This window comes from Spermophilus citellus (assembly GCF_964194105.1).
Source record: "Spermophilus citellus genome assembly, chromosome: 9".
Lineage (NCBI taxonomy): Eukaryota > Metazoa > Chordata > Mammalia > Rodentia > Sciuridae > Spermophilus > Spermophilus citellus.
The window spans coordinates 98,949,088-98,972,854 of NC_138191.1; the positions used below are offsets into that span (position 1 = coordinate 98,949,088).

A 23,767-nucleotide genomic window follows, 5' to 3' on the forward strand; every position below is an offset into this window, starting at 1 on the left:
GAAGAAATAAATACCTGAGCAGGAAATGCATTTAATTTTACTTCTTGACCATTTCTTTGAACTTTGGGATTTAAAGAATGTAAACAATAAGGACTTCCACTATTTTCAATAGGGTGAGGTTCATTAGAGCTTTATACCATAAATATTACCATTGTAGAATAACATTACTTGTTTTATTTTAGCATTAGAATTATGTAGTATAAGTAGTACTAATAGAATTGGGGAAATTTTGAATTTATATAGGTTAGGTTTGGCTTGTAGCAACTGAAGAATCAAGGTGTCTGTATTTGTTTGTTTTTATAGTATTTTCTTCCTTGGCTTGATTCAGTGTCTAGGTCTAATAATGACTTAATACATTGAGTAGGCTGAGTAAACCACACATGGCCAAAAAGCCATTTATCTGGAAGTCACCACAACTTTGTTTAACTTATAGAAATGTCACTAGCTATGACCCTCAATTTATTTGTAACAGAGGATAGGATAGCTTATTGCCTCCTAGCTTTAATAGTTTCTTTAAATCAAATTTATTACTTCATTTTACTTGCCTACCAAAATCTCTGTTTTAGTTTAGACCCAGATATTTTTTTGAACAAATGGAAAGCCAAAATTACTAAGGAAAGTTCTGAAAACCCTTATCAAGTTTTGAGACTGAATAACTATTATCTGTGTCTTTTTGTTGATGTGTGTGATGTTGGGGATTGAACCCAAAGCCTTGCATTTGCTAGGCAAGTGCTCTACCACTGAGCTATATCCCCAACCCTATCTGTGTTTCTTAAATGCTTTCTAGTATGTTTTTTTTTCCTATAGGTTCTAGAATGGGTTAAATCAGTGTTTAAAAATGTAGACCTCTGGGCCAGACACAGTGCTACATACCTGTAATCCCAGTTACTCAGGAGACTGAGGCAGAAAGATCCTACGTTTGGGAAGAGTCTGGTCAACTTAGCAAGATCCTGACTCAAAAAATAAAAAAATAAAAAGTGCTAGGGATGAAGCTCAGTGGTGGGGTACTTGCCAAGCATCCATATCGCCCTGAGTTTAAATCCCCAGTAGCACCCCCCCCAAAAAAATTCTTTAATTAGATACTACAAGTGTAAATCAGAATATATTTTATTATGCTTCATTACATTATACATGCACACATACTAGTTTGTTTTGGTTTAAGATGAACTTACGGCAAAATCCCTGTTGGGCTTTGGTTTTTGCTCAATTATTTTTTTGTTTTAATGATAGACGACCTAAATTTCAATTTGTGATCTATTATAACTGATATGACATGTTACTTAAATGTTCATTAACCAGTTTTTTTTTTAAGAGAGAGAGAGAGATAGAATTTTTTAATATTTATTTTTTAGTTTTCAGTGGACACAACATCTTTTGTGGGTTTTTTTTGTGTGTGTGGTGCTGAGGATCAAACCAGGGCCGCACGCATGCCAGGCGAGTGTGCTACCGCTTGAGCCACATCCCCAGGCCCTCATTAACCAGTTTAGAGAGCTGAATAATCAAATGTTGTTTTTTATGTTCCATTTACATGTGAGAGTCTTTCTTCTATCATTCTTCTGTTACTTGTTTCATTTAATGACTTTCTTTGCCTGCATGCTTAGATGGCCAATTTCATATATATAAAGAGATGGAGGGTCCTGACAGATTCATCCAATACAATCCTTTCCCTTTATTTGTCTCCTTCTGGTTGTGGAAGAAATTAATTCTTTCCTGGCCTTTTGTTAAATAATACTGACTTCAATACTTTATTACTGTTCCTTGTGTAGATTATCTATTTTTGGTCTATTCTTTCATTGAAGGGTGTGTACGTATATATTTATAAGCATTTATCGGCATAATGCACATAGATTTGCTCAGAGTTTTAGTTTTCTTGAATACATTTAACATGCTCGTAGGACATATCCACAAGGTAAGTTTTAAGGTGGGATTTATTTATTGCTAAAACAAGATTTTGGCAAAAATTATTCTTAAAATTTAACTATTTTAATATTAGCTCATACTCTCACATAATTAACTATAATATGTCTCAGTGATTGAATGAAGGATATGAACAAAGCCCTTTTATCTAATCATGTGGACGATTGTAGTCTCTGGGTGTTCAGATATAATGAATTTTTATTATTTATCTACTTTTTTTAATTGAATGGGTGTTAATAATACTAGCTTTTTTAGTATATGAGACTTAATGAATGAGATACAACATTATAATTATCATAACCTGCCATGTAATTAAATTCCTTTTTGTGTAGATATGTCTACATATCTGTGATATTAGTTACCTGTTGCTGCTAAGCAAATTACTAGAATTCAGGTTTATTTTTTTGCAGATTTGGAGGTCAGAATTCTAAAATGTTTCCCTAGGGTAGTTTTTCTTTTGGATGCTCTAGGGAAGAATCTGTTTTCATGCTAGGCAAGCACTTTTCTACTGAGCTATAACCTTGGCCCCGGACATGGACATCTTCAGTAATGGAGTTGCTTCTTTTATGTTGTAGCCATATCTTCATATTTTTACAGAGACTTTAAGAAAAGAAAAAAATACTCTGTTGAAGCTGTGACTAACTTTTTATTGAATCATCTTTGGATGAGCCTTCATGACTTATAATTAAAGTATTTTCTTGAATATGTTGACTTCTGCTTCTGTTTCTACTGTCACTTTAGTTTCTGTTCTCTCACCAAATATAATAGTAAGGACTTGTAACTGTTTTTTTTTCTGGTTCTATTCTTGGTGCCCTTCAATCCATTATTCATATTTTCGTGCAGAATGAATTTACTAGGAGTCCAAATCTGATAATGTCAATTCCCTTGATTAAGCATCTGCAATGCACTACATTATTCCATGATAAATAATTGGCATCATTTTTTGAATATTTATTATTTGCATTATTGTGATTGTTATCCCCATTATCCTTATTTGACTAATGGTAAAATTGAGGCTTAGAGGGGTTAATAAGTAACCCCAAGACCCCAAATCAGTTATTTTACCAAAGATCTATAGTCAGTATTGACTATATGATACCAAGAGCTATATTCACACATTTTATACTTCTCTCAAAGGTCTTACCTAGACCCTTTCAAAATTTATTTCCTGCTTATCTCCGCTCTCCGCCATGCCTTTGCCTTCATTTTGTTTATTTTTATGTGATGCTAAGGATTGAACCCAGTGCCTCTCACACATGCCAGATAAGCACTCTCCCACTGAGCTACAGCCTCAGCCATCCTGCATATCTCTTGTCTAGGCTTTTTTTCCTTTTTTTTTTTTCCTGGCCTCTGCTTTGATTCTGACCTTTGTTTGGCCATATTAACCTTCTTTCTGTTTTTTGGAGTTGCCATATTCTCCTTCCCCATTTTCTCCTTAGAATATTTTACACACTCTTCTTCCTGTTTTTGCCCAGAAAACTCCTATTTTGTCTTTCAAGTATAGCTGGAGCCAACCCTTAGCTTGAGTGACTCCTTAGGAAGCTGGGACCTCTCAGCACCCATCTCTAATTGATATTATCTGAAAACATTTGTTCATTTGTTTATTGCTTCTCTCCTCTACCTGAATTTAAACTCTCTGAGGCCATGGACTTGGCTCCTTTTACTGTTTATTCAAATTTCTACTCCCAATAACTATTTCAGTAGTACCTAACAACACAGTAGGTATTCATTAAATTTTTTTTTAATTACTTAATCCTTGGGGGTGGAGTTGTAGCTCAGTGGTAGAGTGTTTACCTCACACATATGAAGCACTAGGCTTTATCTTTAGCACCACATAAAAATAAATAAATAAAGATATAGTGTCTATCTACAACCAAAAAAAATTTAATATTTACTCCTTATAAAAATCATATGAACTAAGTCCTGTTGAGTTCATTTTATAGATACAGAAATGTAAGTTAGATAAATTCCTCAAGGGTGAACAGTTTAGTTAGTAACAGAACTGGAATTCTAGCTATCCTATCCTGTTTAGGCTGCTTTAACAGAATATCACAGGCTGGGTGGCATATAAACAACAGAAATTTATTTCTCACAGTTCTGGAAACTGAGAAGTTCAAGATCAAAGCTCTGGCAGTTTTGAATATTTAGTGAAGGCCCAATTCCTGGTTCATAGACGGTCATCTTTGCCCTGTGTCTTTACATGGCAGAGGAGATGAGGAAGCTCTTTGGGAGCAGTAATCTCTTTCATAAGGGCAGTAATCTCATTCTTGAAGTCTCTACCCATTGGGGATTAGATATTAACATGAATTAAATTTAATTTAATCTAATTGAATTGAATTTTGATACTGGGGATTAAACCCAGGGACACACTACCACTGAGCATACACCTTCAGCCCTTTTTTATTTTGAGAAAGGGTCTTGTTAACTTGCTAAGGCTGGCCTTTAACTTGTGATCCTCCTTCCTTAGCTTCCCAAGTCACTGGGATTACAGGCATGTAATTAAACCATGCCCTGCTGGTTTAATATTTTATTAGTACTTTGTTCAGTAATTCTTGGACATAGTAACCTAGAGCTGAAACCTTTAGATCATAACTGCCTTATTTCATTTGAAAAATAGGAGAAAACTCTAGAAAGGTGGTTGATTTACCCAAAGTGACAGATTAAGTGATAAAGCTAGGCCTAAGTCATTAAGTTCCCAACTTCAGTCTTAAGTGATTTATAAAAATTAATTTTTGTTACTTACTTGTTCTGTAAGCTTGAATTTCAAAAAATTAGAACAGATACTAGAATTGAATTTTATTAAAAGTATTTCTTTAAAATGACAGAATATCAACTTGCAAGACCATCTGATGCAAACAGGAAAGAAATGTTGTTTGGGAGCCTTGCTAGACCTGGACATCCTATGGGCAAGTTTTTTTGGGGTAAGATACTAAATAATAATATTTCATATTTTCTAGGTAAGAAAGATTGAGAATAAGAAAAGGTGATAAATTAAAATTATAAAGCTAGGGTAGCTAAGTTCCTTTTGCTTTTTTGGGTGGCTAGATAACTTTTCAACAGAAGGTCATTAAGTATGAATTATGATCTAATTTTATTTTAACTGGTAAGCTGTTCATCTATTTTTCATAATGGCTTTTTATTGGTGGTAGAATTCATTTATAGCCTAATATTAATCCTTTTAACCAATAGAGTAGAAACTGGGATGAGTTCATCTAGAATATACTTAAAACAAAGCAATAATAAATAAAGTATATTTCAAATATATTGTACTTCCCTGGATATTCTGGCTTTATTTGCTTTATTTTTAAGAATTAGGCAGAATATTAATAAACTAATTCAGAGGGTAAACTGAATTGAGTATTAGACTATTAAGCAAGGAAGCTTATTTATTTCTTGTCTGCTGTTGAGGTATTCCTAACCAGAGGTGAATTCCTTGTGTATTAAAATATACTTCAGAATTGTTCCTTAAGAATTTTTGTTTATTATTATACACTATTCAATATTCTTGTTGCTTGCATTTCTTCATAGGTCAAGTAAAGTGGCAGAACGTGCGTTGTTGGTGTAGAAGACTTTTAACAAAAAAGTGATTTTAGTTACTTTTATAATTTTTTTGCCAACTTTTTACAGGAAATGCTGAGACTCTCAAGCATGAACCAAAAAAGAATAATATTGATACACATGCTAGATTGAGAGAATTCTGGATGCATTACTACTCTGCTCATTACATGACATTAGTGGTTCAATCCAAAGGTAATATTATCTTTAGAGTTATTCTGAAGTATAGTTAATCCTTGAACAACAGTATGGAAACTGCATTGAGTCCACTTATCTGACTTTTTTTTTTTTTTTTTTTTTTAAGATCCACAACAGTTTGAAAAAACTTGTAGAGAAACATACAGTCTAAAAATTTTGAAAAATTTTGTTTGGTATGTCATGAATGCATAAAATATAGATAGATAATGGTCTAGTTTATTATTTGTTACCAGGAAATATAGACATTTATTATAAAATGTTAAAATATAGCTGGGAACGATGGTGAATATTTGTAGTCCCAGCTACTCCAGAGGCTGAGGCAGGAGCACTGCAAGTTTAAAATCAGTCTTTGCAGCTAAGGTAAGACCTTATTTCAAAATTTAAAGAAACTAGGGTAGCTTCAGTAGTAAAGTGATCCTGAGTTTAATCACTGGTATTGAAGGGAAAATTAAAAGTTAAGATTTGGGCTGGGGTTGTGGCTCAGTGATAGAGTGCTCGCCTAGCACATGTGAGGCCCTGGGCTTGATCCTTAGCACCACATAAAAATAAACAAATGAAATGGATGTATTGTGTCCAACTACAACTAAAAAATAAATATTAAAAAATAAAAATAAAAGTTAAGATTTATCAGGGCTGGGGATGTGGCTCAAGTGGTAGCGCGCTCGCCTAGCACGCGTGCAGCCCAGGTTCGATCCTCAGCACCACATACAAACTAAGATGTTGTGTCCGCCAAATACTAAAAAATAAATATTAAAAAAAATTCTAAAAAAAAAAAAAGTTAAGATTTATCAAAACTTATGCAAAAACTTATAGACCATACATGTCATTATTCACTATGGAGAGAAATGTAAACAAATGTAAAGATGCAGCATTAGATCATAATTGCAGGGCTAGGGCTGGGGCTGGGGCTCAGCGATAATGCACTTGCCTGGCATATCTGAGGCTCTGGGTTTGATTCTCAGCACCACGTATAAATAAATAAAGGTCTATCAATAACTAAAAAAAATGAAATAAAATCATAATTGCATACAGTTTACTTTAGCACTTAATACACTTCGTGGTATGAGCCGGCAGCTGGAAGTGGTATGTTTACCTCCCCTATGGTGCTGGGGATCAAATCTCTGAGCTACACCACAGACCAGTGCAGATGTTTTTCTCTTGTAGAAATGGATGTATCTACAGGCTAGTCTATGTTGTCTATGAGTATACTGATAACACTGATAGATCAATAATTATAATTTCTTGAGATGAAGATCTTGCTGTTTCTCAGGCTAGCCTTGAACTAGGTTCAAGTGGTCCTCTTTCCTCAGCTTCCCAGCTGAGACTACAGTTAGTTACACCACACCTGGCTTTATGAATTGGCTTTTTAAGCCATGCTCAGATGTTCTGTTTCTGTGGTTTTACATTTAGTTTCTGTTGATTATAAACTCTTTTTTTAAAAATTTATTTTACTTGGAGTTGTATACAATGTTATTGTTATAAAAATGTTATTTTTATGTGGTACCTTGGATCGAACCCAGAGCCTCACATGTGCTAGGCAAGCGCTTTACCACTGAGCTACAATCCCAGCCCCTGATTATAAACTCTTACAGGGCAAGTTGTCTGTCCATCTTCACATAAGGTCCTTCCTTTAAATTGGCATGATTGAAATCAATTATAGTGACAATGATAGAAGTATCTTAATTATAAAAGATTGATGAATACTCCTACTCCTTTTTATCTTGTGTTATTATCTTCAGTAACTCGTTAACTTTTTCTCATTAAGAGAATTATGGAAGCTTTCTTTTGTTTTCTTTACATTTTCACCTCCTTAGGCTGTTTTTCAAAGTCAGTTGCTTCCTTTTGACATAATCTTACATTTAGCAGATTTCCTCTGGAAAAGCTAATTCTTTAACCTTAAGTGAGTCTCCTTTTTATTAAATTTTGCCCTCTATATTGTCAACATTAAGGTCAAAGCTAACTTGGGTTACATATAAAAAAATTTTGCATTTATGATCAAAATAGTCCACTTATTTTGATTTAACAAAGTTTTGGTTATGGTGTGATAGATTCTTTTGTTCAAATTTTAGATGTGCTTCTTGATTCTTTTTACATTTGTTAATGCAGATAATTCCATCTTTGTTGTATAAATTAATTTATAATTTTTAATAGTTGCAACTTGTTTCATATACATGAAGTTTTCTTCAAGTGTGTATTGTTTCTTTTGCACTTTCTTCCTTTGTGATAACCAATAAGAACTATAAATGTTTATTGCAAAATTTTAAAATAAGCCATAGTTTTAATGAAAACCATTTATACAATCTGGATTCCATAGATTTTGCAGCTTATACATTTATTATGCTACTTGAAAGTTAAACATCTGAATAAATAGTATAGAATAAATTCAAATTTTGATTAGTTATATTCGCATCTTGCATCTTTTGAGGGAGGGAGTGCTAGGACTGAATTCTTCAGGGCCTATTGCATGCTAAGCACATGCTCTAAATTGGGCTTTTTTAAATTGAGAATTAGTGAAACTCACATGACTCCACTTGATAAAGCTAAAACATCTCCTTTTTCATTTAGATCTTGTGTTTTATTAAAAATTTCAAAAAGTTTCTTAGGAAATGTAAGAAAGGAATCAAAACAAGATGGAAATCATACATAAATGAAACAAAAAGACTTATAGGGGAGCTGATGCTGTGGCTCAGTGGTAGAGCGCTTGCCTAGTGTGAGGTACTGGGTTTGATTCTCAGCACCATATATAAATAAATGAATAAAATAAAGGTCCATACATCTAAAAAAAAATAAAAATTAAAAAAAGAGACTTATAGGGTAAAACCTCAGTAAGTATAATGTAGTATATACAAGTGAAGTATAAAAATACTGATGGGATGCTGAAAAGCAGAGGGGCAATGTAATATAAGTTAGGTCTGGGGAGACCTTCCTAGAAGCTAGCAGTTTTGGAATGGGTGTAAGAGGATGGTTGATATATTTCTTCTCTCTTGGTCCTTGACACTAGCCTAATGATAAACAAAAATTCTCTCTCACTTTTTTTGAACTTGAGTGCCTTTTCTAACTTTACCAGTGAGAAATAAAGTCTAATAAAATTGTGTGTCTTAGGTTTTTTTTTTTTTTATCTGCTGTTACTTTTCCTGTTACTTATTACTGGTTAAGAACTGGCAAGTAATTCTCAAATTAAAATATCTCTTTATTTTGAAGCTAAAGATCTGTGAAAAATCTAATTCTGTTTTTACATTGAATAATAATATTATGTGTCCCTTTCTTCCGTTCAAGAAACACTGGATACTTTGGAAAACTGGGTGACTGAAATCTTCTCCCAGATACCAAACAAGTAAGTTACTTATTTTTTATAAGTCATATACTTTAGAATTTAAGAGACCATATCTTTTTATATGAGCCACAAAGGCTTTTTTCTTTTGTTTTTTAAACATGTCATAATTAAGACTTAATTTTAATAACTTTGGCCAAGATTACACAGCTTTTGAGTGGGAAAAATTAAGTTGGAGAACCCATTTCCATAGTCGCAATCTACAGTCTAATAAATTTATAGTAAACAGTAATTCTGAAGAAATTATGCCTCTTTTACATTTATTCAGGGCTTTTCTGTTACTGTGTTTGGTGTTTGAAACCATAATAATGAAAGAAAATACTATGGTGAGAACCATAATACGTCTTCTGCCTCTAACAAATTGTGTATTCTGAAAGTTTGTTTTTTAAACGTCAGTTGTTTGGAATGTGGTATGCTTTTCCCCGTAAAAGAAATAAACCTGTAGATGATGACTGATTTTCCATATTACCTAAAAAGCTTATTTCAGATTGTTAAACCAAAATGGTTTTTATTAGAAATTACATAATGTTTCAGTTCAGGATGCTCCTTAACATTTTTGTCCACCTCAGATTCATCAAAATAATACAAATAAGTGAAAGATACTTTATTGTTGCATTTTTTTTTAATATCAGGTGAGTAAGCTAGTGGCTTTTCCAGTTAATCATCCCAATACATAGTCATTTTCAATTTATGGAAAAAAATTGTAATAACAACTGATTGGTTATTATTTTGGTATTATATAAATTTCCATTGATAATTACCAGTGTTTTTTATGTCTGGGAAGATAATTTAAAGCCATGCCAAATTTGGGGGGTATTTAATTTAATTTTTTTATTTTTCTGATAAGAAATGAATATGAGGTATAGAAATGTCCCATAACAAATGGGAATGTCTTTCATTAAAAAAAAACATCTTTCACTAATAAAATCACAGATACTGATTCTGAGGGATTCATTAGGTTCTATCAGTCCCTAATGAACATTTTAAAATTCTCCTATTATTAATAACTTTGGTTCCTTAATGATTTAGAATAAGAGTTTTTGAGGTGATACTAATTTGTATTGGCCATATTTTTATAAGAAATGTGTAGTTATCCTCAACCAGATTGGAAGCCCCTGGAAGAAGAGGCTGAGTTTTTAAAACACCACAGTTCCTAATATAGTGCTTTATACCTAATAATCATTTCATATATATTTATTGAATAAGAAAAGTATCATCTTGCCTGTAATCCCAGTGACTCTGGAGCCTGAGGCCAGAAGATTTTGAGTTTGAGGCCAGCCTCGGCATCTTAGCAAGACTCTGTTTCAAAATAAAAAAGGGCTGGGATGTAGCTCAGTGGTAGAGCACCTCTGGGTTCAGTCCCCAGTACTAAAAAGAAAATTATTATCTCTAGTGTAAATGTTCTTTCTGGAATGACTTTTTTATAGGGAGAACTAAAATTGAATGGGGCTTATAGAGGCAATGAAAACTGAGAGTAGGCTCCCTTCAGTTCATTATTTGCTATCTTGTAAGTTGTAAAGGCATGTTAGTTATTAAAGCTGAGGTTAAGAATAGAGTGTGTAGTTGAGGAATTAATGGCTTTATTGCCAACTGTTGGTTTATGCCTAGAATGCCTGCCAGTCAGCAAAAATGTAGAATATATTATAATTATTATTCAATTAGATATCCCTAATGATACTGCTTATAAAAACTTTTGCCATTTAAATTTTAATTTATTTCTTTTGTTTTCAGTGGGTTACCCAAACCAAACTTTGGGCATTTAACGGATCCATTTGACACACCAGCATTTAACAAACTTTATAGAGGTTTGTGACTCTAAGATTTAAAACTGTTTGAAATAACTTTAGCACATTCTCTAAAAATTAAGACTGCCAATTTTCTTTGAAAATGAGAACACAGCAGGAAATACAATTGTGTTGGAAAGGGAGTATATGGACAGGGGATATCCAATTAGTGACAGATAGTGCCCTGTTGCTACTTGAGTCTGTTTCATGGCTTTTCCCTGATTTACCCTATTCTCTTTGTTCTTTGGCTTTTTTGTTTCCTTCTTAATTCATTTTATCTACATTCTGCTCTCGTTTGCCTTTACAGAAGGAAAAATATAAGAGAGAAAACACTTTGGAAATTATTTTAACTCTAATATAAAACAAATATTTGTTAAGTGAAGAAAATCTTTAAAATGTCAGATTGAGGAACTCAGGGTGAACTACCCTTAGATCAATGAGATAAATCAGATTTGGCAAATTTACATGATTTTTTAATAGGTATATTTTCTTTTTTAAAAATTTTTTTAGTTGTATATGGACACAATATCTTTATTTTTATTTATTTGTTTATTTTTATATGGTGCTGACGATTGAACCCAGGGCTTCATGCATATGAGGCAAGTGCTGTACCACTGAACTATACCCCCAGCCCCAAGTATATTTTCTTTAAAAAAAAATTTTTTTTTTAAGTTGTTGATAGACCTTTGTTTCATTTATTTATATGAGGTGCTGAGAAGCAAATCCAGTGCCTCATACATGCCAGGCAAGTGCGCTACCACTGAGCCCCAGCTCCAGCCCCCCATTATATTTTCTTAACATAAAAAATAAGGTTATTAGCTGGGTGTGGTGGCACATGCCTATAATCCCAGTGGCTTGGGAGGCTGAGGCAGGAGGATCAAGAGTTCAAAGCCAGCCTCAGCAAGTTAGCAAGGTCCTAAGCAAATCAGTGAGACCCTGTCTCTAATAAAATATAAAAAGGGGCTGGGGATGTGGCTCAGTGGTTAAGTGCTGGTACTAAAATTAAATAATAATAATAATAATAATAATAATAATAATGTTATTAATGCATACACTTCTGACTCCTACTTTTTAAAATTTTTTTTTAAATTTTTATTTTTTTACATGAGCTCTCTTTTTTTTTTTGCATTACAATTCTTAATATACCTTTATACCACAATTTATTATATCTCTGTATACAGGATATGTTGACACCAAATTCACATCTTCATACATATATTTTGTATAACAATGAGGGTTTCCTTCTACCATCCATGCAATTCCCTTTCTCCCTCCCTTTTCCTCCCACCCCTCTTCCCTATGTAGAGGTAATCTTCTTCCCATGCTCTTTCTCTCTTCCCCATTTTGAGTCACCCCCCTTATATCAGAGAAGACATTTGGCATTAGTTTTTTTGAGATTGGATAACTTCACTTAGCATAACCTGCTTTAATGCCATCCGTTTCCCTGCAAATGCCATGATCTTATTATTTTTTTTATTTTATTTTTTATTTTTTAAATATTTTTTTTAAGAGAGAGTGAGAGAGGAGAGAGAGAGAGAGAATTTTTAATATTTATTTTTTAGTTCTCGCCGGACACAACATCTTTGTTGGTATGTGGTGCTGAGGATCGAACCCGGGCCGCACGCATGCCAGGCGAGCGCGCTACCGCTTGAGCCACATCCCCAGCCCTGATCTTATTATTTTTTAGTGCTGAGTAATATTCTGTTGTGTATAAATGCCACAATTTTTTTATCCATTCATCCATTGAAGGGCATCTAGGTTGGCTCCACAGTTTAGCTATTGTGAATTGTGTTGCTATAAACATTGATGTGGCTGTGTCCCTGTAGTATGCTGTTTTTAGGTCCTTTGGTTATAGTCCGAGAAGAGGAATAGCTAGGTCAAATGGTGGTTCCATTCCCAGCTTTCCAAAGAATCTTCATACTGCTTTCCAAATTGGCTGCACCAATTTGCAGTCCCAGCGACAGTGTATGAGTGTACCTTCCCCCCCCCACCCCCCCCCCACCCCCGCATCCTCGCCAGCACTTGTTGTTTGTCTTCATAATGGCTGCCATTCTTATTGGAGTGAGATGATATCTTAGAGTAGTTTTAATTTGCATTTCTCTGACTGCTAGAGATGATGAGCAGTTTTTTGTATATTTATTTACTGATTGTATATCCTCTTCTGAGAAGTGTCTGTTCAGGTCCTTGGCCCATTTATTGATTTATTGATTGACCGACTCCTGCTTTTTAAAAATTTAATATCAGTCTGTAATAACCTCTTAATGAGTCATGTGATTATGCTGTAATTTACCCATACTGAATATTACAGAAGCATTTTTAGTTCACCATTTCTCTTTGCTACTTTTATTGTGGCAATTTTTTTTTCTCTTTCTCCTGATTGCCTTAGGTATTCTCTTTCACCCCATTGCTAGTCTCTCTTCTTTTTTCTTCCTCTGATCAGTGACTGTTTCTGTACACCCCTTCTGCCACTGGCTCTATTCTTTTAAGCCTCTTCTTCCCAGAGACAACTCATTTTCTATTGTTTATTGTTTTCTGTTGGGCTTTTATTCTACCACCACCCACCCCAGTGAGTACCCAGTACACTGGGCGTTCATTTTACCATGAGAAACAGATTCAAAAAGATTTTAAATGCAAGTGATTTTTCTCAAAGTCACATAAGCACACACAGCAAGATGGTAGGACTGGATTTTTGCCATGGATCTCCTAACTCCTAGTCTTGTATCCTTTCCTGAAAGAAGAGATTCATCCTTAGCAGCATTTCTTATTTTCACTGGTCTTTCATCCCTGGTTTTGTTACTACCAACTAGATAGAAAAGATAAAAGAAACTAAATAGAAAAGATATTTATAAAAATTGCATTTTTTGGGCCAGGAGTGGTGCTGTACACCTGTAATCCCAGCAGCTCAGAAGAATAAGGCAGAAGGATCTCAAATTCAAAGCCAGCCTCAGCAATTTAGCAAGACCCTGTCTCAAAATAAAAAGTAAAAAGGCCTGGGTATATGGCTTAGGGGTTGAGCACCCCTAGGTTCAATCCCTCATACCCTCCCCGCCAAAAATTACATTATTCAAATTGGAAAATTGGCAGCTGAAAATAATAATAATAATTGCATTTTATTTAACCTGTTTATTGGAGGATGAAATATAATTAAAAATTAACTTTTTAAAAAGTTCTTATAATCTTGTAAAAATTATGGAGAAACACTTAATATCTGTTCTTCTGGAAAATATTTTGTTTAGTTGTTCCCATCAGAAAAATTCATGCTTTGACCATCACATGGGCACTTCCTCCTCAACAGCAACATTACAGGTAAGAGTTCAAGGGAAATTAAACTTCATTAGATACTGAGCAACAGTTATATTTTTAAAACATGCTAAATGGTTTACGTTTACAGAATTCTGAATTTGTAAACACAGATGTGTTAAACTTGGAAATTAAACATGCCTGGATTTTCCAAGTCTTGCTGTATATTTTACTGTCCTTTTGGGTATTAAAAACTAGAGTTCTCTTGTGACTAGTTACCTTTCCATAGTCTTCAAAATTGAGCATTTAGTAAAATGTTAGCTTTTATAATTGTATTCTTTTGTATTTTTAGTACAAAAATATATCTATGCATGGTTTATTAGGTGGTGGCTACCATTTAATTTGATGCTGTCAGAAGTAAAGTCATAGCCAGGCATGGTGGCACAGGCCTGTAATTCCAGCTACTTGGGAGACAGAGGCAGGAGGATTACAAGTTGGAGGTCAGCCTCAGCAATTTAGCAAGGCCCTAAACAACTTAGTGAGACCATGTCTCAAAATATATAAAAAGGAATGGGAATGTAGCTAAATAGTAGAGCACTCCTGGGTTCAGTCCCCAGTCCCCTGCCAAAAAAGTAAAGTTAAATAACTTTGAGTAAGCATCAAGGATTTTTGCTACTATGAGTTAAGGCATATTTACTTTAATTGGGAAGGTATTTCAACTTATGTATATATGAACAGTACAGCTTGGGCCAGGGTAATTTTTTAAAGATAAGGATCAAATAATCACACATACAAATACTGTATAATTAGAAATAAATGCAAATGAAAATGCAATTGAGTTGATAAAAATTTAATTAATCTTTTAAAACCACTGTGGACAAAACAAAGCCATGAGGACACATATACAAGCAGAAGAAAAGAAAGTAATGTGTATTGCTTGAGCTTGGTAAAAAAATGCTTTTGTTAGAATACCAGGTCTCATAAAATTAATAAAAATAGTGTGCTTATGAGAAAGCAGAAAAAAATACATATTGTCTACTTGTTTTTGGTATAAGGAAAATATTGAAAAAAGTAATATACTCAATGATCTAGTTATGAAGTCTCAAGAAGCATTATTAAGCATATTTAAAAGTTTGTTTAAAATTACTACATGCTTTTAAATGTCAAATAAGACAAAAAGCCATTAAGTGAGAAGTAAAGTTCTGCTTCTGTATTTGTTCCTGTCCTCCAAGATATATCTAACCTTAATAGTTTCCTTTATATCTTTTAGGCATTAAAATACTGAATATAAAGCACACATACCTTTTATGGAAATAGAATTATACTACATATAAACAATTTAACTGCTTTAATGCATTATTAAGGTAGTTCGTTGTGGTAATTTTGAAAATTATTGAAAAGTAAAAAAACTATTAATGATTTTTTTCCCAAAACTGTTAAAATTTGTGTTTCCATCCAGTTATTTGCTTATTTTTTTTTTTTAATGGACTGTTAGTTTTAACAAGATATTTCTCCAGGCACAGTGGTGCACATCTATAATCCCAGCAAGTTGGAGACTGACATAGGATCACAAATTCAAGGCAGCCTGGGAAACTTAGTGAAACCCTGTCTCAAATTAAAAAATAAAAAGGGCTAGCAATGTAGCTCAGTGATAGAGTACCCCTGGGTTCAATACCCAGCATTGCCTCACCCCGACCCCTATCACCATTAGTTATTTTGAATCTCCAAATATAAATATCCAGTAAATTAGCTTCTATAGGGATCCATTTTTTACAGAGAAGCCAATAATTGTTTATTCCTCTAGATACTAAATACAGTACAATTAGCTTTGTTTAGATGAAAATATGTGATCCACTGAGCTCACTCCTCTGTGCCAGTCTTAGTATATATGTAAATCAATTCACATTTTAAACAATGTTCTATGGGCTTTCAGTGTTGCTTAATATAGTGGAAATCATAATATTATATCTGATTTTTAAGAGTTTACAAAGTTTTGGTGGGAATGATGATATATGCCTGCAGTCCCAGCTCCTGGGGAGGCTGAGAAAGGAGGCTGCTTTGAGGCCAGCCTGGTCAACATGGCAAAATTCCATTTCTAAATAAATAAATTAATTTACTGATTAGAGAAAAAAAGTTTCCTAAATTGAGTTCTGTAACTTCATTTGATTACCTAATTCATTTCTCTGGATATCTATATTTTGTTAAGGACTACATTTTAAAAATTATGTAGAAGCTAGTGGGTAAAGAACTTGAATAACATATGCAACTACTTAGGCTACTATTATATAATAATAATACCTGTTAACTGCATTTGCATGAAAACTCTGCACATGGGCAAGTGAAAATAAAAATACAGTGAGGTTATGTCTTTTGTTTAAAGTACTGATTTATTTGAAGGAAACTAAAACTAGAAACTGACTTAATTGAAAAAACTAAAACGAGAACCCAGATTTCCAACCTTTAGAATAACACATTTCATTTTACAAAGCTTTTGTTTGTAGACAGAGTGATTCATAACAACCCTATATTAGGTTCTAAAATGATAGTCTATATTACTTTTATTTTGGGTGAGACAAATAAGATTTTTATCATGAAAGGAGAGAAGTTTGGTATCCAAGAAAAGAAGTTGTAGCCTTAAATTTTGGAATGATTGTACTCATTCAATGATTTCAGATAAAGTTATTTACCATATTTTATATTTTTATCTTGCTGCTTTTAAATAAATTGCAATTTCACATTTAGTGGATTTCTGTAAAACAAGTTTAATTATGTTATCAAATATTGTAGTTACTGTGTACAGTTGCACAAGTCTGTAATCCCAGTGACTTGGGAGGCTGAGAGAAGAGGATCACAGATTCAACACCAGCCTTAGCAACTTTAGAGAGGCCCTAAGCAACTTAGTGAGACCCTGTCTCAAAAATTATAAAGGGTTGGAAATGTGGCTCAGTGGTAGAGCAACCCTAGGTTCAACCCCCAGTACCAAACCAAACCAAAAAAGAATAAATCAAATGTTATAGTCTTAGAGATAAGATTTTCTAGTGTAAAAAAGCTTTTTTTCTGACCTTTAAATTTTTTTTAAAGGGTGAAGCCACTTCATTATATCTCCTGGCTGGTTGGACATGAAGGCAAAGGCAGCATTCTTTCTTACCTTAGAAAAAAGCAAGTATTCAGTTATTAAGAATTTTCAGTATAACAACCTCTGAAAGATAATAGTAAACAATAAGTGTTACATTGCTCGTTCTTTTGCTTTAGCTGCCAGGAGGTCTACAATTAAATTTAATTCTTAGTTGTAATCATATCCATAACCTCATTTATTTTAATTGTCATCTTCTATTTTGTTATTTCCTCATACTGTACACCAACATCATAAATGAAAGTAATAAATTCCAGAATTACATAAATTGGTTAACTCTAATCAAGAATTTGGATTTGACAAAATAGTAAAGGAGTAAATTATTTAAAAAATGGATTTTTAGGCTTTTCTAAACCAAAAGGTAGACTTTAATGAAAATTTCAGTGTGTAGATCAGTTGTACAAAATATATGGGGTTGTGAAAAGTGTATGTAACTTTTTTAGCAGAATGTGTTGTGATGCATGTAAGCACCTATGTAAGTCACCTACAGCCAAATAATAGAAACAAAACTTTAGAATCAGGACCAGGATATTATGGTAATTCCTTGATTGACTTTTTTGTTAATTAATTAATTTGAGAATGAAAAGAGATGAGAAATGTAAAGAGGTGCTTGAAGATATCAGTGTGTTCTAAAATAAAGAAAATGAAGAGGCTAGAGTTATTATAAAAGAATAAACCAATTATAATTGAGTTTATACATACCTTTTACAGTATGTATAATGTGCTTTGAGATGTGTGCAAAGTTACCAAACTTTATTACAATTTCAAATACTTCATTTTGGAGTCCTTCTCCCTTAAGTTTTCAGGTGCTCACTTTGGTAGCAGATATAATAAAAATAAAATAAAGTAAATTGATTCAGAGATTAACATAGTCCCTGTGCAAGGATGACATGAAAATACATAAAGTACTCCATAGTTTTTTGGGAAAAAAAAGTTTAGAATATTATTTTAGTCAGGAAAAGATCCAGTCTTGTTTCTTTCTTAGACAATCTATATAGATTAGCTAATAGTCTCCAAGAGCTCATTTGACTTTCTAAACTGGAATGTATTTGATACATTTTAAGATTTCTTTTAAGAGACAAAATAAGAAATGATAAGTGAAATGCTTCCCAGCAGCCATATCTTAATATTTTGTATTGTTTATTTCAACAAGAAGTTCTTTGATTTCATGAAACTGTTAGTGTTTTACTGTGTTGCAATATCTATTAGCTTCCCCATTAAACAGGTAAAGACGGCTGTTACTTCCTTCTGGGACTCCCAAGTACACAATAGTCCGTTGGAAGGCTTTATGCTTTTAAAATTTGTACTTTGAAATTTACTATTAGAAATTATATTTAATCAAAACCTAAGATTCCCAAATTTTACATTGAAAGCCTATTTTGTTAATTTGAAGTATTTGTAGGCTGTCAATTCAGAGATACTGATTGGATTATTTTTTCCCAACTATAGGTGCTGGGCTCTTGCATTATTTGGTGGAAATGGTGAGACAGGATTTGAGCAAAATTCTACTTATTCAGTGTTCAGCATTTCTATCACATTAACTGATGAAGGTTATGAACATTTCTATGAGGTAAATATTAACATGGAGTTTTTTTCTTTTATATAGGTATTACTTTATGTAATAGACTAATGAGATGTTTTGTTTTCAGGTTGCTCATACTGTCTTTCAGTATTTAAAAATGCTGCAGAAGCTAGGCCCAGAAAAAAGGTAATAAAAACTTCTTAGAATGAGGCCAGGAGTCAATTCTAATATGTTTTAGCCTTCAGCCTGCCAGTACACATGGTTTAGTCCTGTGGGACGGCTTTTCAGGCATTTCCTACTCTATTTCCTTTACTGGCTTCATATCCTCATCCTTCTACATGTGAGTGTACACTAAGGTTTTACATTTATTTGGCCAGTTCTTTATTTTTATGCTTCTTTTTTCTTGTTGATGATTCTAGTGATAAATTTTAGTATATCTCTAATTATCATTTTCTTTCATAGAGTTTTTGAAGAGATTCAGAAAATTGAGGATAATGAATTTCATTACCAAGAACAGGTATTGGAAGTCAAATTCTTTTTGAATGTTATCTGTGACCAAGTTGAAACTGGTGTGGACATTGTTCCTCTTTTTGGAAGTGTCACTGGAGTTTTTATTCTGCCACTCTTTGTCATGTGAGTCTCAAGATGGCCTTGAGGCTATCTAAAAATTAAATCTTGTTTTGAGTATATATATTGAGAAACAGAGACAGGATTAGACAGATGACATAGATCATGTTGTATCACAGCCATTTGTCAATGTAATCATCCATCCTATCTATCCCTCTGATAAACATTCATGGAAAGCTTGCTATGCTGTGGTAGTTTGGAAATTCAAATATTGTGAAGGTAGTCTTTAAGGTAAATCTGTAGTAATTGCCATGTATAATGTTAGAAACACTGAGCTTTGCTATTTTAGGGGAAAGACAATATTTTCCTTGATTGAAATAGGATAGGAGAAGTCTTCATGGGTGTAGTAAATTTGAATTGAGTTCAGTATCAAAGTATAGGGTTTGAATAAGATTTGGTTATATTCTAGGCAATAGAAAGGAACATAAGTAAGAAATTATCTATATAGTATAAGGACATATAAAAGAAAGATATTATTTAATGTTGAAAGGTAAAGAGTTTAGAGCAGATGTTTTAGACCCCTCCTCAGAATACTACTTAGTCCTCTTGGCTTTTTAAAATTTTGGAAAAATTATCAGTAGTACAGTGATCATTGGTATATCGCTCACCTAAATTGATAATATTACCAGTTGATAAATAATTCATCATATTTTCTTTCTTCTCTTTCTGTGTGTGTGTCTATTTTTTATTGAACCTTTTGACAGTTAATTACATACAATGTCATACTTCACCCTAAATGTTTTTTTAAAATATTTATGTTTTAGTTGTAGTTGGATACAGTACTTTTATTTTATTTATTTTTTTGTGGTGCTAAGGATTGAACCCAAGGCCTCACACGTGCTAGGTGAGCGCTCTACCACTGAGCCACAACCCCAGCCCCGCCTAAATGTTTTCTGGCATGTATCAAGGCAGAGGCAGTCTCTTGCCTTACCTCAATATAGTTGTCTCAGTGGGAAATTTAACATTGAAACAATACTGTTAATTAATACACAGTACATAGCATTTCCCCACTCCCCATGGTGTTTTTTTTTTTAAATTTTTTTTTTTAGTCATTGATAGACCTTTATTTTATTTATGTATTTATATGTGGCGCTGAGAATCAAACCCAGTGCCTCACACAATGCCAGGCAAGTGCTCTACCACTGAGCTACAGTCCCAGCCCCCCCATGGTGTTCTTAAATGCATAATATAGTAGTTTACAAAGGAATATTAAAGTACTCAAAACATTAAAAAATAATAATGTGTTTCTTTATTAAATTACAAGATGTGGTAGAATATCTAGTAATTCTCAGGATTTTTAAGTAGCAGTGAGTATACATGGTATCTACAATTGTGATTTCTCTTGGAGAAGGTCATAGATACTATTAATATTACCATGGTTTGTTGCCTATATTCATAATTTTAAAGAAGTAACTTATAGTTTAGTGAATATATGTAATTTCTTCCCAACCAAATTAATGGGTCCCTTCTGAATTTGTCTGCTGACATCTTGTAGGGGATATATTGGGACCCTAGATTTGAGAGCTCCTGATTTAACAACCATAGAGAACATTGAAAGCTGGATTTTTGGATCATCACTGTACTCTTCCCTCAATATGTATTATGAGTAAAGGATACTTAGTACTGAGTACAAGATCACAAAAACCAGGTTTCCAGTTACTGTTGACTTATGTTTTAATGTGGTTTATATACTTCAAAAGAAGTTATTTGAAATGAACTAGAAATCTTATTTACGGAACAGAAAAATCTACCTGGCCCATATTGATTACTAAAAGGGTCCTAGAGACATTCCTTGTAAGTGGATTGATAAATCTAGAACCCGCAAGTCCTGTCATCTGTGTTTCCAGGAGTGATGTTGATCAGTATTCTCATCAGCTATGATGGCAGTATGTGGACCAGAACTGTGGCAGGGAAAAGAGTGGAAATGAGAATTGTGGACAACTCTGTCATACCCAGATTCCTTTTCTTTGCAACTGGCTTTTTAGCATTGTTTAAGTAAATGATATTTTCTTTTGCCTTATCAGTTACTTGTTGAAAGTGCATTTCAAGATAGTTTTTTTCTGCCATCTCCCCATTCCATAGCTTATCACTCCCCCCAATCTATGGCATAATGAGTATTTGTATTAATGAATATTTGTCTTGATTTGAAAACACAAGCCCAAAAAAATCTTAGATTAAAACCTAACCAACTCAGCAGCTCAGGAGGATTGCAAGTTCAAAGCCAGCTTCAGCAAAGGAAGGTGTTAAGCAATTCAATGAGATCCTATCTCTAAATAAAATACAGAATAGAGTTGGGGATGTGGCTCAATGGTCAAGTGGCCCTGAGTTCAATCCCCTGTTACCATTCCCCTATTTCCCCCTCTCCCCACCCTCACTCAAAACAAAACAAAAACAAAAACAAACTAACCAAGCTGGGTATTATAGCACATGCCTGTAATCCCAGTGGTTCAGGAGGCTGAGGCCAGAGCATCACAAATTCAAAACCAGCCTCAGCAACTTAGCTAGGCCCTAAGTAGCTTGTGAGACCTTGTCTCAAAATATCAGACAAAATATGAGTTATATGAACTAGTTATATGAATTTTGCTGCATTGGCTGGGCCTTCCAAGGAGCCCCAGCATTAATACTGATCCGTGGAAAGTGTTCAGGAAAACACGGTGGATTAGCAATGACAGAAAGGGTGATCTGAATGGAATCCATATTCCTAGATATGCACCCAAGAGAATTGAAAACATAAGTCTGCAGAAAAACTTATGCACAAATATTCATAGCAGCATTATATATTATAGTCAAAACATGGAAACAACTGTAACTGATGAGTGGATAAATAAAAAGTAGACTCTGTATATTAGGGAATATTATTCAGCCATAAAAAGAATAATTTATGTTATAACTTAGGTGAATCTTGATGACACTCTGCTAAATGAAAGAAGTCAAATACAGGAGGTCACGTTTTAAATAGGTCCATTCATATGAAATAATCAGAATAGATTAATTCATAAAGAATATAGACTGATGTCTCAGGGGCTGAGGGAAGTAAGTAATTGGGAATGACTACCTAATGAGTATGAAGCTTTCTTTTGGGGTGAGTGCAAGTATTCTGAAACTTGATAGGTGATGATTACAAAACTTGATGATTGTACTAAAAGCTACCAAATTATACACTTTAAAAGGTTGAATATTGTACTATGTGCATTACATTTTAAAGAAAAATTAAATGGCTAGCCACTGTGGCACATGACTAGTCCCAGTAACTCAGGATACTGAGGCAGAAGGATTGCAAGTTCAAGGCCTGCCTCAGCAATTTAGCAGACTCTCTCAAAATAAAAAAATGAAAAAAGGGGGTGGGGATGCAGCTCAGTAACAATGCAACCCTGGGTTCAATCCCTAGTACATAAATAAATAAATAAAAATTAAATGATAACATTTAAGTGTGTTTTTGTTTTTGTGGTGCTGGGGATCTAACCCAGAGCCTTGGTACACACTAGGCAAATGCTCTACCTCCAGCCCATTTAAAAGATTTTTCCCTAACACATAGTCTATTGTTTTGGCATGACATATCTGCTTTTGGCTAGAGTCCTTAGTGTTTTCTCATAGGAAATACTTGGAATCACTCAGTTTTATCTATAACCTACAAGAGAGCAATTACATTTAAGTAAATAGCTAGTTAAAATAATTTAAAAAATAGAGAACACAACAGGAAGAGCTATTTCAAGTACTTTAGTGACATTGATGGTACGGGAATGTTTTCTCAAATAGAGAAAAAAAAGCTAACAGTGAACTTTCCTTACTTTTTTTAAATCCTATTTTTATATGAAAATGTATGAATGATATATACGTGCTTGTCTGTTCCTGCCTCCACCCTATGCCACTACTGCTCCAGAATACAGTAACCTTCATTTTCATTCTCCCATTAGATAAGAAGCAGCATATGTAAAGGGCTAGGCAGGAAGGTATTTGGGGAATAGTATGTAGATAACATTAGGAAGCCAGAATTTATAGTCTATACTTGGCTTGTGTAAGCTTGGCAAGTCACCTAATCAATCAGTGTATTTCCTATGTGAAACATGGGAATGGAACCACTTGTTATCTACAGGACGTATGAGGTCCTTTTGTTTCTTTGTTACTGAGAATTGAACCCAGGGTCTCTGTACTATTGAGCTACATCCCTAGTCCTTTTTATTTTTTGTTCTGAGACAAATCTAAGTTGCTGAGGATCTTAATAAGTTGCTGAGGCTGGCCTAGAACTTACAAACTTCCTGTCTTGGCCTCCCAAGTCACTAAGATTATAGGCATGTGCCACCCTCAGTTTTAAAATTCTGTGTATCTGGATGCTTAATAAATACTTGAATTTATTGCTTTCTTCTATATTAATACACAGTACAATGTGTAACAATCACATCAGGTTAATGGGCATATCTATCACTTCAAGCATTTATAATTAGTTTATGTTGGAAGCATTC

General features: G+C 33.6%; 1 protein-coding gene across 2 annotated transcripts in view; it reads left to right on the forward strand.

Annotated features, from left to right (window-relative positions):
• NRDC (nardilysin convertase) overlaps positions 1–23,767 on the forward strand; it is an 88,890-nt gene that overhangs the window by 42,734 nt on the left and 22,389 nt on the right. For both annotated transcript variants that reach the window (XM_081306405.1, XM_081306406.1), the window contains 9 exons: positions 4,743–4,838; positions 5,545–5,667; positions 8,947–9,004; positions 10,733–10,806; positions 14,022–14,091; positions 17,107–17,184; positions 18,608–18,728; positions 18,808–18,866; positions 19,143–19,197. In XM_081306405.1, the coding sequence (XP_081162531.1) occupies positions 4,743–4,838; positions 5,545–5,667; positions 8,947–9,004; positions 10,733–10,806; positions 14,022–14,091; positions 17,107–17,184; positions 18,608–18,728; positions 18,808–18,866; positions 19,143–19,197 (734 nt within the window). The remainder of the gene's footprint in view (positions 1–4,742; positions 4,839–5,544; positions 5,668–8,946; positions 9,005–10,732; positions 10,807–14,021; positions 14,092–17,106; positions 17,185–18,607; positions 18,729–18,807; positions 18,867–19,142; positions 19,198–23,767) is intronic.